This window comes from Falco punctatus (genome assembly GCF_963210335.1).
Source record: "Falco punctatus genome assembly, chromosome: 10".
Classification (NCBI taxonomy): Eukaryota; Metazoa; Chordata; class Aves; order Falconiformes; family Falconidae; genus Falco; species Falco punctatus.
The window spans coordinates 20,376,040-20,390,975 of record NC_137590.1 but is presented as its reverse complement, the minus strand read 5'-3'; the positions used below and the strand labels follow the sequence as shown (position 1 = coordinate 20,390,975).

Here is a 14,936-nt window from a genome sequence, read left to right as displayed (position 1 = left end):
TTTTATCTCCAGCTCCTCCCTTTTTATAAATTCATTAATCTTGGTGTCCTTCCCTGCCATTTTTCAATCTTATTTTCCCTTCTTATGGCTACAGTTACCTTTCACTTCTTCCACCACCAGTTCTCTAAGGGTAATTAATATTCCTGCCACCTAGAGCTAATGGGAAATAAATGGCACTTAAGAGTGCATCAAGAGAGATAATTTCTAGCAGATACCACATCATGGCAAAGTTACATAGAATTAGCAATGAAGAAAAAAGGATAGGGATAGAAGGTGGAGGGTTGAGGCAAGAAAACACTATACAAGGTAGCTCATCTAGAAAAGGAAGATTTATAGGAAGCTGCAACACAAAAATACCTAACAATAATGGAAAAAAACACCCAATCTTCATATGCAGAAGTTTAATTATAAAGAGAGGAGGAAACAATCAAGCAGTTAATATGACATTATTATATCTTTTTAATACCTTATTACACTTTGAGGGTAATATTTTCATTGAGAAAAGATTAGAGTATTTTACTGAGAAGACAGAGTTGGGCTCGAACTGCCAGCAAAGGAACTACAGAACTGTGAAAGCTTTTCACTCTACTGGTTGGCTTCCCACAGGTGCATGCTACTTTATGAAGTATTTAATGACCAAAAACTTACATTACGCTTTCATTTTACAGTTGAGCAGCAAAAAGGAGCCCATTTTTATTCTGTCAGAGGTATTATCAACAGAACCATAATGAAGTCCCAGGAGAACTAAATTGTTGACTCTGCAGCCTCCCTGAAGCCCATGAATCGGCAAGTAGTGAAAGAATTTAAGGAGAGAATACTGTTGGGGGTTGTGATTGTAGAAGCCACTAAGACCTCCATACGCCATAGAGGCATAATTGCAATATCCATATTGCATAGTAATCTAGAAAGCAAAAAGCATTTATGTGATTGTAGATGTAGCTTCTCAAATGGGTAGTTAGTGAGAACCATCATTATGGCATCCCATGTTATCCTCTGCACACTTTTCCCTCTTACCTAGTATAAGCAGTCTTCGCGAATTCCTCATTTGCTTATTCTCATCATGTCAATTCCAAAATGGACCTAAGCACTGTGAGCACCAATCAAGTCATACTTACACTTTTGAGATGATGCACATTTGGGTTCCCTGAGTAAAGAGTCTCTCACTGCAAATTTCCAGTTGTCTTTTATGCTACAGATAGTAGATATGCAATGCAACCATTCAACCCTCAAAATATCTTTGCTTCTAAATAGAGGAGAGCAAGCTCTATCTAAAGTCATGTTATTAAGTAGGATCTTTAAAAGATAAAACCCAATAATTTAAGCTGATAATTGTCTCACTATCCTTAGATCCTTTTAGACATTTGGTGTTAAAAAGAAACTACAACATTGCTGACTTATTCATTAAAATAACAGCATTTTAAATTTTATTAGTAGCCCACATTTCTTCATCTCAAAAATAACTGTTAATGAATCATGCTGGTATAAGTAAGAAAGGATAAAAAAAGAATGTATCTGCTGTAACGGGGTTATCTTTGTACAAATATGTAGGTGTTGGAGCATTTGTAATGTTCTCAGTGGTTAATCCCACTGAGAAAGGAAAGCTTGCTCACTGAAGAGTTTTTGAGGTAAATTAATAATTAAGGTAATATTAGCAATACTATGCCTACTTCTGGTCACAACATTATCATTTGCATTTTACAATGTTTGAAAAAGTTGAGTGACAACTTTTTTTTCTTTCCCCCAGTGTAGCTTTTTTCGGGATGTTTCCTGCAGATAAAGTTTTAAGATGTTACACTGCTAGCTGAGTTTAGATTTTATGTAACAAGAATTCAAAAAAGGACTCTCTTGTTTATATAGGTTAGTAATTCAGAGCAGGTAAATAAAATCAATTGAAAGAAAAAAGAAGGTGCAAGCTTAAAACTCATTATCAAAAAGTAATCTTACGTACATACTGTTTCAGAAATACGATCATTTATTCTTAGGTTTCTGGCAGCAGTGGCAGATACAGCTACATGATAATCATTAATTCAGTGGAGAATGCATGGCTGACATCCAAGACATTACTATGAAAACAGAAGTGTTCTGGATATTATTTGGCAGTCACACCCTTGGACATTTTTTTGCTCACTAATGTTTGTAATAGAGACCTAAAATGAAGGAAAGATCCAGCCCTTGGCTTTACCAGTGGACACCGGACAGCTTCACTGGGAACTTGTGGTACAACAATCCTGCAAGCAGCCCCCAGCAGCTTTGGCTTCTGAGGAACCACTACTTCCAGACAACATCCAGGTACCCAGGACACCCCTACTGTAACAAGGGACAAACACAGACAAAGATTATTTGCACCACCCATGCCGTGTCCCTAGTGGAAGTCAGGAAAGACTAAGACCACTCCTTTAGTTGGCCAGTGGTTGGTGGAAGGTGGTGAAATAGAACAAGAATAAACAGAAATTTATGAAGTTGGAAAAAACTTTCATAGAATCACGGCAAGAGCAAATTTTCCATAGTGTCTTAATATATTTTTCCTGATCAAGAATTTGGCAAGAAATTTAGAAACAACTCACCCTAAGTCCCCCTGGCTAGGACCATGCTTTCCTTTATGCTGGGAAGCTGCAAGGAACATCAAAGGAATTATCAGCAGAAAAGGAGGAGAAATAAATGGGACTGACAGGATACATGTGAGGTCAAGAAATAAAGTATAAATGGAAGTGGAAGTACCGGATGATAATACAGTGAAATTCCGGTGATTCCCAGTGAATAGGGGTAGATATAATCTGAAAGAGATTTTCAATGGAGAAAATGCAAATGGATTACTGCCTTAAGATGCTTAGGAATGACTTGGGAAAGTGTATATCATATAGTATACAAACAAGAAAGCAGCATTCATTCACACGTGTCATGAGGGAGTAAGATGCAATTCCTAGCGTCTCTTCTCAAATCTTATTCAGTTTCTGAATACCAGACACCAGTTTAACATAAAGATTTATCAAATCATATAGCAGCCAAAAGCAATACAGTAAATAATTAAGACACAGGAGTGACTAATTAGTGATTTAAATTTATGTCGGAAAGACTACAAAAAGTAAACACTCTGAGCAAGCTCCTATACCATTTACAGAGCCACTGAGTTTTGACATTGGAAGAGATGCACCTCTTATACTACAGGTTAAAGTAATGAATAAATGGAAAACACAGCTGTTTAAATCCTAGTCCCAGTAAAGGTGCTACATCTTTTGCTAGGGACTCTAATGGGACCGGAATTTCAGTCAAGAACTCAAGGAACATTTGAATGATGCAACACAGAGGAGTAGTACCGAACAACAGAAATGGACCTATGTACAATAATGAGAATAGAACAATATAAAAGTATAAAAGGTATTCAGAAGTATTTCTCCTCTTCCCCATCATTCCTTTGAACAAGCACAGTTCATGGACTTTTCTGAGCACATAACTGGGAAGAGCAAACAGGGTGCAGCCCTGGTTCACAACAGACAGATAAGCTGCCAGGTAGGTAGCTCTCCACAGCCCGTCACAATCACAAGTTGCATTTCACTCTGAAAGCTGTACAGAGCACTGCAGTTCATCCCTACCTCTGCTGCTACCCTGTATTCTAGTGCAACCTAGACTTAGCAAAAGAAATGGAGAAAAACCAATTTGCTGCTTTGATCCATCAAGGGAGTAGAATCTGTGGAGCAAAGTGAAAAATTTCACAACTGTACACAGCAATCGCTGTGAATCATACACAACTCCAACAGAAGAACAATCCAGTAAGCCTTCCATTTCATTATTCAAACACTTTCAATATATACAATAGATGAAGTTCAAAAATAGTAACCAGGAAACTCTTTTTCAACTAGTGCCTCACTGGTCCATTATCTAAAACAAGGGGCAGGATTTTCTTGGACTTAGTACTTTTCTTCAGCTTACGTGATCAAGAAGTTTAGCATTTAAAGTTTGTTATGCTTTTTTAGAAGAGATTATAGGAGAATTTCTGATCGTTAACTGACATAAATGGATAGCCTTTTCTGAAAATATGTATTTATAGTGGTAAATAGCATCACAAACAAAATACAGATTCTCTCTCCTTGTTATCACCTTACTCTGTCTCAATGTGGATTTTATTTTAGAAACTCACTAATTAAGCACTACCGACCAATTTTAACCTTTATCTGTGTTCCTTAAAGGGCTGAACTGTCAGGGCTATTGTTGCTATGTGCTATAATGGCTGGGAAAACCTTTGTCTGTACATTCAATTAATCTTTATCCATTCTGCCATTCTCCTTTACAGGAAAAAAAAAAAAAAAAGGGGGGGGGTGGGGGGGAGAGGAGCAGCTATCTCCTAATTAAAGTTCTGTGGCTGATAATAATTTTCTTGGCTTTTACAACTCTACTACTTTACATCTATGAATATTCAGCGTTTGCAATACCTACCTACTGCAGGTGATGCCTAGAGTCAGTGACAGAACAAACCCCCCAACACACAACTGTTAATGCCAGGTAAGAAACATGTCTTCACTAACAGGGAGCACTGTAAGGAAAAGACTTGCAAACACAGAAAGGAAAAAAAGAGAAAAAACCCCAAGGTCTAGAGACTGGATTAGCAGTGGTAAATAGACCCCATAACCACATAACAGTGCACACAGGTAGCATAAGAATGGGCACTTCACAAAACTGGCTGGCAGAAAACATCGAAGCTGCAGAAATGGCAGTAATGAATAAGCTGGAGTAAGGAGACTGTGAAAGATGGCTGAAGTTGTCAAACAGGAATGTAAGGGTTACTATGAGACAAAATTTAGGGAATAGTTTTAAACAGTGTGAAAAAATATGGAAAAAGAGATAGGAAATAGAAACAAAGCAGAAATTTAATATTAATGCAACAATCACAGACAGATATTTCTGAGTAAAAGGAGTACAAGCACACACTAAGGACAGAAATCCTGATGGCTCTCAACGGCCTGTCGATTTTAGTAGTCTCTCAAAACACAAGTTTTTAAATAGCACAGGTAAGACTTACCTAGCTTGATCTTAAGTGCAAGAAACACTCAGGGAATCTGAGAGGATACAAGAACGCTAATGATATTGCAAGATCATATTCTTAGCTGTAGATCATCCAAAAGCAGGATGATCTACAGCAACAATTTTTGCACGCAGTCATGCAAGCCACATATAGCTAGTGGGAATTTCAGGCATGATCACAGCAAAAATTTCTTTGGAGAACCAAAGCCTCTAAGGTCCTCAAGCTTGTTAGTGGACTAAAATTATGAAAGGAATGAAAACAAATAATATAAAGCAACTTTAATTTGTGTTTCATTCAAGAACAGACCAATTTTTCTCAAGCACTACTAATCTATGGGCATTAAAAATTAGTGTTCATAATAAGCTAGGAAGGACATAGAAATAATTATTTTAAAAGAGTACAAGTGCTAAGTAACTCATGTAAATAACATAAGCACTTGAGTGCAGCAAGTGAAGAGCAAAATCCAGCCAGAACTGCTGGACTCGCGCATTACTGCAGCATAGTCCCAGACCAAAGAGCAAAAGGGAACATGGTTCCTGCTTGTGATTTTTTAAGTCAGAAAGGTTTGGCAAGGCAAGCATTATGCTAGAGATAACAAGACGTCCTTTACTCAAAGTACTCCATGCAGATCCACCTGAGAAGTCTCTACACAATTCCTTGATGTGCCAGTTGTCATTACCCTGGAGAGTGAAAAGTGACTGCAAACGCCCTCCTACTAAGGGATGGCAGATTGACCAGTAAGCATGTTTTCTAGACCCAGTCAATTGAATTCTGAAAGATATACTTCAGTGGGGCACCAACATACAACGGGTTCAAAAAAAATCCTAAATGGTACCTTTCTACACCATTAGACATCAACTACCTGTAGAGATCTAGCATTTTAATGTCCCTAGTAACATGGTGTTTAAGTGTAGGTAAAGTAATTAGTTTTCCAGTCTCTTCGCAGGTACATTTGGAGTGGCACTGTAGCCCATCCATATGGGGAAGATCAGGGGCTGGTAAAAACTTCTGTCTCAAAGGAAACCTCACGGGAAAAGAGAATGAGAAAAGACAAAATCATAGCTCTTAAACATGTAGGATAGGGTAAGAGAGTTAATTAGAAGGTTTACAACAGATCATAATGCATTTCACACAGCTGAACAATGAACCCAGACAGCCCAACTGCAGGTGAATCAATAATTCTGTTTGGTTAGTTAAAGGATGATGCTGAGGGTGCTTTTAGACCTGAGAAGTAGCATTTTAAAACCAGTATTTAAATGTTTCCCTCATTTAAAAATACCATTTCAGAGGGTTATTATTAAATTTACAGAATAATTTTCACTTCTTGCTTAGATCTTTAATTATATTGCTACACAAAAAAAATTTATTTGTACTAGACAACACCTTAAGAAATCATCATTCAGCACTGAAAATGACCGCACTTTTCTGTATAGGTATTTGAAAGCTAGTTTGACTGAACAAATAGATTTCATTTGCACAGTACTCTAGGGAGGACTGGAAAGAAAAAACAATTAAATTGTACCCTACAGAAAAGATACTTGCTTCTTCCTTTTTCTTCAAAGTATCTAGATCTACACTAAGAATTTTTTTTCAAAAATACATCCTAGAAAAATCAACATTTTCACCCACTGTGATTTGAATACTGCAATTCTGTCCAGTAGCATGCATCTGTGAAAAGTCATCATTAGATAACTTTCTGTCCCATAGCAACCACCTTCTTTTCTCAGGGAAATGAAATATTTTTACATCCTTAGGCAATACTGTTCTCTGCATGGCTTCATAAATGAAGCTGTTTGTAATATAAAGCTAAAATCACAATTTACACTGGGTTTCACAGAGATTTATAGCTATATATGTGGAAAATAAAATGTTAGCCATAGGCTTTTCCAACTGCGTGTATATATATTATATATGCATATGCATGTAAACAGTGAGAGCCAGCATTTCACATTTTATATAAAAAGCTTTATATAAATTATAAAAAATACTTTAAAGTAACAGATTTGTTATTAATTTACATTATTAAGCATTTATCTAAAGAAAATTAATGGAAAGAAGAGAGAGGTAATGTTTTAATAATCTGAACATGCTATGACAATTTAGGTCTGAATTTACTAAGTGATAAGAAAGTAAGTAAGACACCAGAGGATGTAAGTTGCTTGAGAGGATCTTCCTGGAACTGTCATAACTGACAATTTCATGGTAATCCACAAACTTCAGGGCTGCTGGCCAGAGCCACCAGTTATCAAATGAGAGTTCTTGGTTCTTTACCAAAGGTCTCTGTGAAGTGGGCTTTTTCTTAAAAGTTGGTTGTTGTTTTTTTTTTTAATTATTAAATCACACTAAAGTGACTATATCTATTTTAAATAATTTACTGATGCTATTTTGCTGTGCAAGTCACTGCTGAAATTCCCTACAGGCATTACACAGAAGCAAAAGTGAGGAGAGAATTACACAGCGTAGTAGTATGCCACCAAAATAATAGCAAAAAAAGCCACAGAAGCAGACCTCATACTTACTGTGACTTACTGTAATCATGTGAGAGCTTGGGTACTGACATGAATGTTGTCTCCATTCAAGCATAAAAGGACCATCATGAAAGAATTCTTTTCTTTTTTCTTTTTTTTTTTTTTTTAATTTGGCAATACTATCGTGTCTTTTCATGACATCAAAACGTTACCAATTTAAATTTTGAACAATAAGGGGGACTGGAATGTGCAAAACTCTCCCAGGTAAACTGGAAACGTTTCAGAAATGGAAGGCTAAATACAATGCAAACAAAATGCTGCAGGAAGATAGTAAGCTGGAAAAATAACGTTCAACTAGCTGTTGTACTACACCAGATCCTTAGCAAATCCAGTTCTTCCAGTTACATTTTGAAAATAAAACATTCAGGAGGTTACAAAGGGTGAAGCTTTAAATTTTCGTAACTGTTCATTAGGATTGCTGATTTCAGCAAAGATGAAATGTTTCCATCTCTATTTACCTTAGCTTTTGAAACCGAATACAGGAAGACGACTAGTAGGAATCCATTTGTTCTCATTGTACAATTTCAATTTTTTGTCATTAAGCTTTAATGTAAGGAAAAGACATGATCTGAACAGTGTTTAATTCGGTGATGATGCAATGTGATGGGTGCACTGCATAATGTCATATAATATCAAAAGATGTGTCCCAATATAACCTCCCTTATACACAGCAAGAAGCCTCTGGAAACACAGAAGGCAGCTAACAGCTCTGAAGTTGTTACTGGAAAGTTGTCACTTGCTTTCAGTAACCGAATAGGATTTGTGACTACCTAGCCTTAGTGGTCCAAGGCGCTCACAAGCTTAGTTATGAAACTATGCCTTCATCAGCTTCAGAAAGGCTCATCCTTCTTTCATTTATTAAGATTTTTGTCGTATGAGCACCAAAACCAAATCTATAAAATGAACTTAAAGCAAGTTTTGTGCTCCTTCATTTGGGGGCTGACTCAAAGCTGTACTAATCAAACCAGAGCACCCCTACAGGGCTTCTCATTCCATCAGTCAGGGATGCTTTTGCTCTTGCTGCACCTCCTGAAACAGGGAGAACTGGTAAGAGCTTGCTAGACTTGGGGAACTGCTAAACCATCAGTTAAGCCGAGCCTGGATCAGCTCAAAACTGCTAAGGAGACACAAATTAGTAGAAGCAAGATTAGTAGTTTTGTTTATTGTTCTTGTAACCCATTTGGGCATTTTCATTTTCAATACTTTGTATAAATTCAAAAAATGCTTTCTATAAATTCGTCTTCACTTGCACATTCATAGTTTTAAAAATCAGATCAGCTCTCAGTGCCCTTTTTATAGATAAAAGGTGATGCCCTATACGAGGGGTCCTCAAACTTTTTAACCAGGGGGCCGGCACGCAGATTAAGTGGCAGGCAGTCATCTGCAGCTGCTTGGTTTCCCCCCCCAACCCCCGGCAGGGGGGGGATGGGGGGGGGGTCTGTAAATACCGGGGGCCGGATTGAGGACCCGGGGGGGCTGTATCCAGTCCGTGGGCCATAGTTTGAGGACCCCTGTCCTATACTATGCGTTTATGAACGTTTTATCAGGTAAAAATGGAGCAGAATTAGGAAACCTTGAGATTTTAATTCCTTGTTAAGCAATTGTTATGGCAGATTCTGAAAGGAACAGAAAATGTCATAAGACTAAGCAGAACTAAGCAGTCCTCAAGATAATTTCCAATTTCTAGTAACAACAGAACACAGTACATCTATACATTTTATTACAAAGGCTGTAACTATTGTAGAAAATGCAGCACAATTTGAGTCTGACAACCTGTAAGCCTAGTTACACCACAGTTTGAATAAAAATTTTTTAACAAATCTTTGAAGTCACTACATTATGTTTACACCAAGAAAACCAAAACCTAGTGAAAATGCATTGAAAACTTACAATACTTCAGGAGGGCTCAGGGGGAAGGCTTAAAACATTCCTATTACAGCACAGCACACCACCAATTTGGCTGAACTAACATAAAAAGATACTTGACTGGAGAAGAGGATACACTAAGGGGAAGTACGAGCAAATGATGGTGGGAGATTGAGACTCACTGTCAAGTCTCCAGGTAGAGATAACAATTTCCTACATCGGACAAAGGGCAAAGTAGCCACCCCACAGTATTTCTGAGGTTCATCAAATTGAAATGTTTTCATTAAAATGTTGACTTCACCGATACTGAACTCTTCTCCAAAATCAAAAAAGCGTTCTTGGAAATTTCTAAACAGCTCTAAGTGGGTCAACACAGCATAGGCAAACTTAAAAGCTGTCAACCCTATCAATATTGGAGTTATCAGGCACTGTCGGTCTTCATAAATGCCAGTCTAACAGAATCGACGTCCTGACAATTTCTTATAGTAATGTGTAACTACACACTGTGTAAGTAACTACACACTGTGTAATTTTATTTTTCCTTTGAGACATAACAGTCATAACTGGTAATAATGAAATTTACTCTAACTGAATGTCTCTCACCAGGAGTTTTAACTGGCTTATCTTCAAACCTTCTCTACAATAGAGGCAAATTCTACAGTAATACAAAGGCTATCTCATATGATTTATTCCTTCAAAATGTACTGTGCAAGCATTTAAGAAAATAAGCGATCTGAATTATGTCTTACAGTCATGATGGAAAAAGTATTGGTTAATTAATCCCTACTGATTTTAATAGAAGCTTATTTGGGTTTTAGTGAACTGTGAATGTGGCTTTTGTTGTTCCAACATGTATTTATGTTCTAAAAATACTTTCTTTGATCCAGCATCAAACTCTTAGTCTCACTCATTTCTGAAACTCAGATCCACAAAGAGATAAAGTATAGTTAAAAGTGACAGAAGAGTACAAACAAATACACCTGAAATAACAGTAAATTATGTTAAACAATTGCCTTTATACTGCTGATAATTCTAAGGACACAGAAAAATCTTAGATTTGTTGTTCTTTTGTTAAAATATTTGCAGCATTTCATGTTTTGAGAACTTAATTGCTCTAAGATAGCTTCTGTTACTCTCTGCACCATAAAAAATGGAAGTGCATATATCCAGATGTATGTACACACATCCACAGGCAAGTGGGCTAGCTGTAGGAATACTACAACAGCTCCTTATGTAAGCTTTCTTTGTTTAAACTGTTCCTGATAAACATTTTATATGAATAAAGTATAGTAAATTTGAGCTCATATATTTTACAACCATTCTCCTACTTTGCAGAGTCCCTAGAATTCTGCATGGCTCATGCAGACACCTTGCAAATCTCAGGGCAGCATTGAGGCCATTGTCTCAATTAAACTCAAAAGTTAGGATGTTCAAAAGGATCTCTATGCCTAAATTCTGGTGGTCTTGAATAAAAATTAAGCAACTGGATTTTAATACTTCAAAAAGAAATCCACCCTACATTGTTTGATGAAATTTGGAGCCTTCCTATTAACTGAATAGTAAACCACATTAAAATACCAATGCACTAACACAAAGTAACATATCAGTATATAGTAAGCAATAACCATTCTCTTAAAAGAACCTGTAAAAAAAAAAAACCCAAAACCAACCCTATCAGTACTCACAGATGTATTTAGACATAATTAGCATCCTATTTATTACAAATGAAAAATATTAAAATCAACGTGTTTTAAGGTTTTCACAAACCCCACAGTGCATCAGAACTAAATGGATGACATGGATGACACTTTATAGTGGATGGAAGACAGGTACACTGAAAACTACTCATGGGGGACTACCCCATTTATTGCAATGTACATCTTAATCTGTAGTTGCATAGTTTAAAAAAATCTTAATGCATATTAGTCTCTCTTTTGATCTACTGTTCTGACAGCTTACATTTTTAAATTGCTAATTTGGTTCATGCCATAAAACAATTTTTATACAGAAGTTTTCTAACCAAAGCTGTCTTTTTTTTCTGCTACACATATACTGGGTTTCCCAGGAAAAAGGTAGGTACGACCATACAGAGCAGGCTACCTGCGTACAGAATCCTTCCTGACATGTCATCCACAAGAAAACTGCAAGATGAGGTACAGAACTGGATTATTTTTCCTTATCAATATAAATATCCAGTAGTCCTTACAGTAACACCACTCTTAAAATAAGAGACCGTTCCTCACAAGCATCTCAAGGAAATATAGCACCCATTCAGTCAGTCAGGCAGTGTGACATACTGGATGAGATAACACAGGATTTAATCATTACTTCAGATACATGATTTCAGCTACATGGACATAGTATAAGACACATTAAGAAGAGATTATTTTATTAGTCACAATGAACACCATCTTACACTAAAAATGCTTCCTCTATTCCATCCATCTTTTCAACGTTCTGAGGCCCAAATGTGGAGTTCACTCAGAGCCCAGAATCTTTGACAGAGACCCTCTTTATCTACCGCCAACTTAAACAAGCTCAAGACAACAGAATATGGCTATGTGAAGCCTTTCCTTATGGGAAAGCTATGCTCCTAAAATACCTCTGTGTTTCATTAATTCTCCTTCACCAGGAATAACAGCATCAAAACCAGACCTTTCTACTATTGCCCCCAAACAGAAAAATTACCATTGTTTAACCCTTACCTGCCAGCAACAGATTCCAGGGACTTCTACTTGGATATGGGAAGCAGGATCCTTTAAGAAGGGCAAGGAACGAAGGCAACATCAAAAAGAAGTTAGGTGTCAGAATTTTATTTTAAGGGGAAAATTTGAAAGCAGAAGTTTATGTAAGTAAAGCTCTTCTGATGGCATGACTTAAAAATGGAAAACTGGGCAAAACAAACATTTGGAGGAGATGAGGAAGCTAATTCTAGTTTCTCTTAGTTTCTCCTACTCTGCTGTCCTTGCCACTTTGCACATGAAATGAGGAAATGAAAATGAGGTAATAGAAGGTAATGAAGAATGTTAAATGTGATTGAGGATGGCAGAGGAAGGTGACACACAGTTTGGAAGTATGGAATATCTTAACAATACAACAGGAACAATGAGAAAGACTGCTTTAACTGCACACATGAAAGTCAGGGACCACTTTCTGTGGTGGTGAACAAGACACCAACACCCCCCCTCCCTGCCTCAGTAGCACTGGAATCACAGAATCACCACCACAGATCACTTATCTTTTTATCTTATCTGGATCACTTATCTGGAAAATGGCTTGTATAGCATGTCTTGTAATTATTTCAAACTTCAAATCACATCTCAAAATAATTTTCCTCTTTTTCCTTTCCATTATTCTTCAGATAGATTTTGAGAATTCCTATTGTACAACCTGAAACTAGCCCTTACAAGAACATGCACTTCTGCCAAATATTTTCTCTGCAATTTTCAGCATCTCTACACCGAATACTAGAGAAAGTCCACAAAATACTCATAAGAATGGTTTTGAATATTCATGGAATCCGGTTATCATAGCTATTAATCCATATCTGCTTTTTAAACATTTACACCACTCAGTGCCTTGTTTACTATACAACCCCTGCAATTTCACACACTTTCAATCTTTTACCTTACAAAATGTCAGTCTAAGTTTAATTTAATAGCATTTAACAATATACTTATATATAGTTCATGTCTGAATGTCTGTAAATTGAATAGTGTTACAGTTGGGGAGTTTGGAAGAGTTGTTTTTATATAACTTTTGTTCAGTAGCATGATTCCATATTTTAGGAAGTTCTTTCTAACCACACTCCCACAAGAGACTCGTATCAAAAAACATTTTCCAAGGTATTTGGTATGTCAGATACATCCCTGGAAGTTTTCATATTTCACCATTCCAATTAAATATTCTGTTTAGAATGGTCCATGTCACATGTTTCAGAGATTTGGTATATTAGGGATCAAATTATCATCTTGAATAGATGCCCCATAATGATAAGACTCACCACAAGCAAACAAGAACAATGGTTGTGTTTTAATTTTACAGCATTCTAGAATATAAAAGGATATTTTCCTAGTAAGTTGAAAAAGGAGAAAAGATCTGCCTACCCCAGGGACTGAAACAAGTGTCAAATGCCCCTCAGTGAATTAATAAGGGAATAATTTGAAGAAGCTTTCCTACCAAGTGGATCATGGGTTGGATTCAAGTGATGCTTCAATTATTACAGCATTCAATGTGTTTAGATCTACTTATAGGAAACATTGCATATATTATACACAAGAATTGCGTGTATCTGTGCCTCCAGGTTGCTTGCGCAGGAAAAGACACTCCAACTATTCCTTTGGGACATACTAAAAAGCAAGGAGGTGCAAGAAGAAATCAGTGTTCTGAGTCAGTATATTAAAACAAACTTGGTGGCAGAAAAACCACAAAAAAACCCCAAAACCTATTCCTGATAGTTTTCAGGAAGCTTAAGCAGCAGGTACAACAATGTAACACTGAAATTTTGAAGGGGAGTCCCAAGGTAAATCAGCTTGTAATGGAAAATTGGCAACTGACTTTTTCATTGTAATAACAGGTATTCAAACAGAAAAGAAGAGAAAAAGCAAACATTGCCAATATTTTGGCATTTGTAGGAGTTTTCCAAAAAAAGCATATCTAAGTTCTCTACAGCTTTAACCTGAGAAAAAAAATGCACATTAATGCTGCAAAGGAGCTGACACTTTTCATCTGCAGCCCACTCAGCCAAGGAACATCCACTTATATACCCTCATGCATTATTCACCAGGAAAATTGAAATAATCTACCAGTGGTTAAGCAGCTCAGAATCAAATGCAAATCAAGGGAAAGCAGTTAAGAATGAGGATCATTCACAACTCCTGACACTCCTCCACACTGCAAGCCTGGAGACTCCAGCAGGAGTCACACAAATCTTTACAACTCCAGTCCCAGTGGCTGCAGGCATTTTGATGCAGCCTAGCCTGAAGTTGGCCTGTGTCTGTGGGTGATGGCAAAATCACTGACCTGTGCTCATGCTTTAAAAAGGAACTTGCTTTATTTTTATTCATGTAGATTCTCACTCCCTTTTTCTTGGCACACACCTGAGAAAGTCTGATTTTTTTATTTATGAAAAGCCTGTGTTTACTGCAGCACTGGCTAAAATTATACTCATTCTTTACCTGACTATGAAACTTTGGACATACAAGCACAAAAATCAATTTAAAGCAATGTAATATAAATTTCCAATGAGAGAAGAAGTTATTGCTGTTATTACCTTCATTTTCAATGGTAAGATACTATGGGAACTACCTTAGACCATGATTTATAACAATTATTTTATTATCTTTAGGAGTATACAACAGTAAACATTAAGATCAGAAACAATAAATTAACTTTTATATCACAGTGAGAAACTGAAAGCCCACTTGGCTGTTAAGAAGCCATACACCATTCCTTACAAGCTAATGTGAACAACAGAGGCATGCATAATTTTTGCAAGTTTATACAAATTACCCTGGACAAATTTT

At 36.7% G+C, this 14,936-nt stretch overlaps 1 protein-coding gene across 4 annotated transcripts in view; it reads right to left on the bottom strand.

Moving 5' to 3' along the window:
- SHANK2 (SH3 and multiple ankyrin repeat domains 2) overlaps nucleotides 1-14,936 on the bottom strand; it is a 320,358-nt gene that overhangs the window by 230,041 nt on the left and 75,381 nt on the right. For 3 of the 4 annotated variants that reach the window (XM_080404889.1, XM_080404890.1, XM_080404892.1), the window contains one exon: nucleotides 12,117-12,167. The exons of the other annotated variant lie outside the window; for it this stretch is intronic. In XM_080404889.1, the coding sequence (XP_080261015.1) occupies nucleotides 12,117-12,167 (51 nt within the window). The remainder of the gene's footprint in view (nucleotides 1-12,116; nucleotides 12,168-14,936) is intronic. 4 annotated transcript variants of the gene reach the window in all.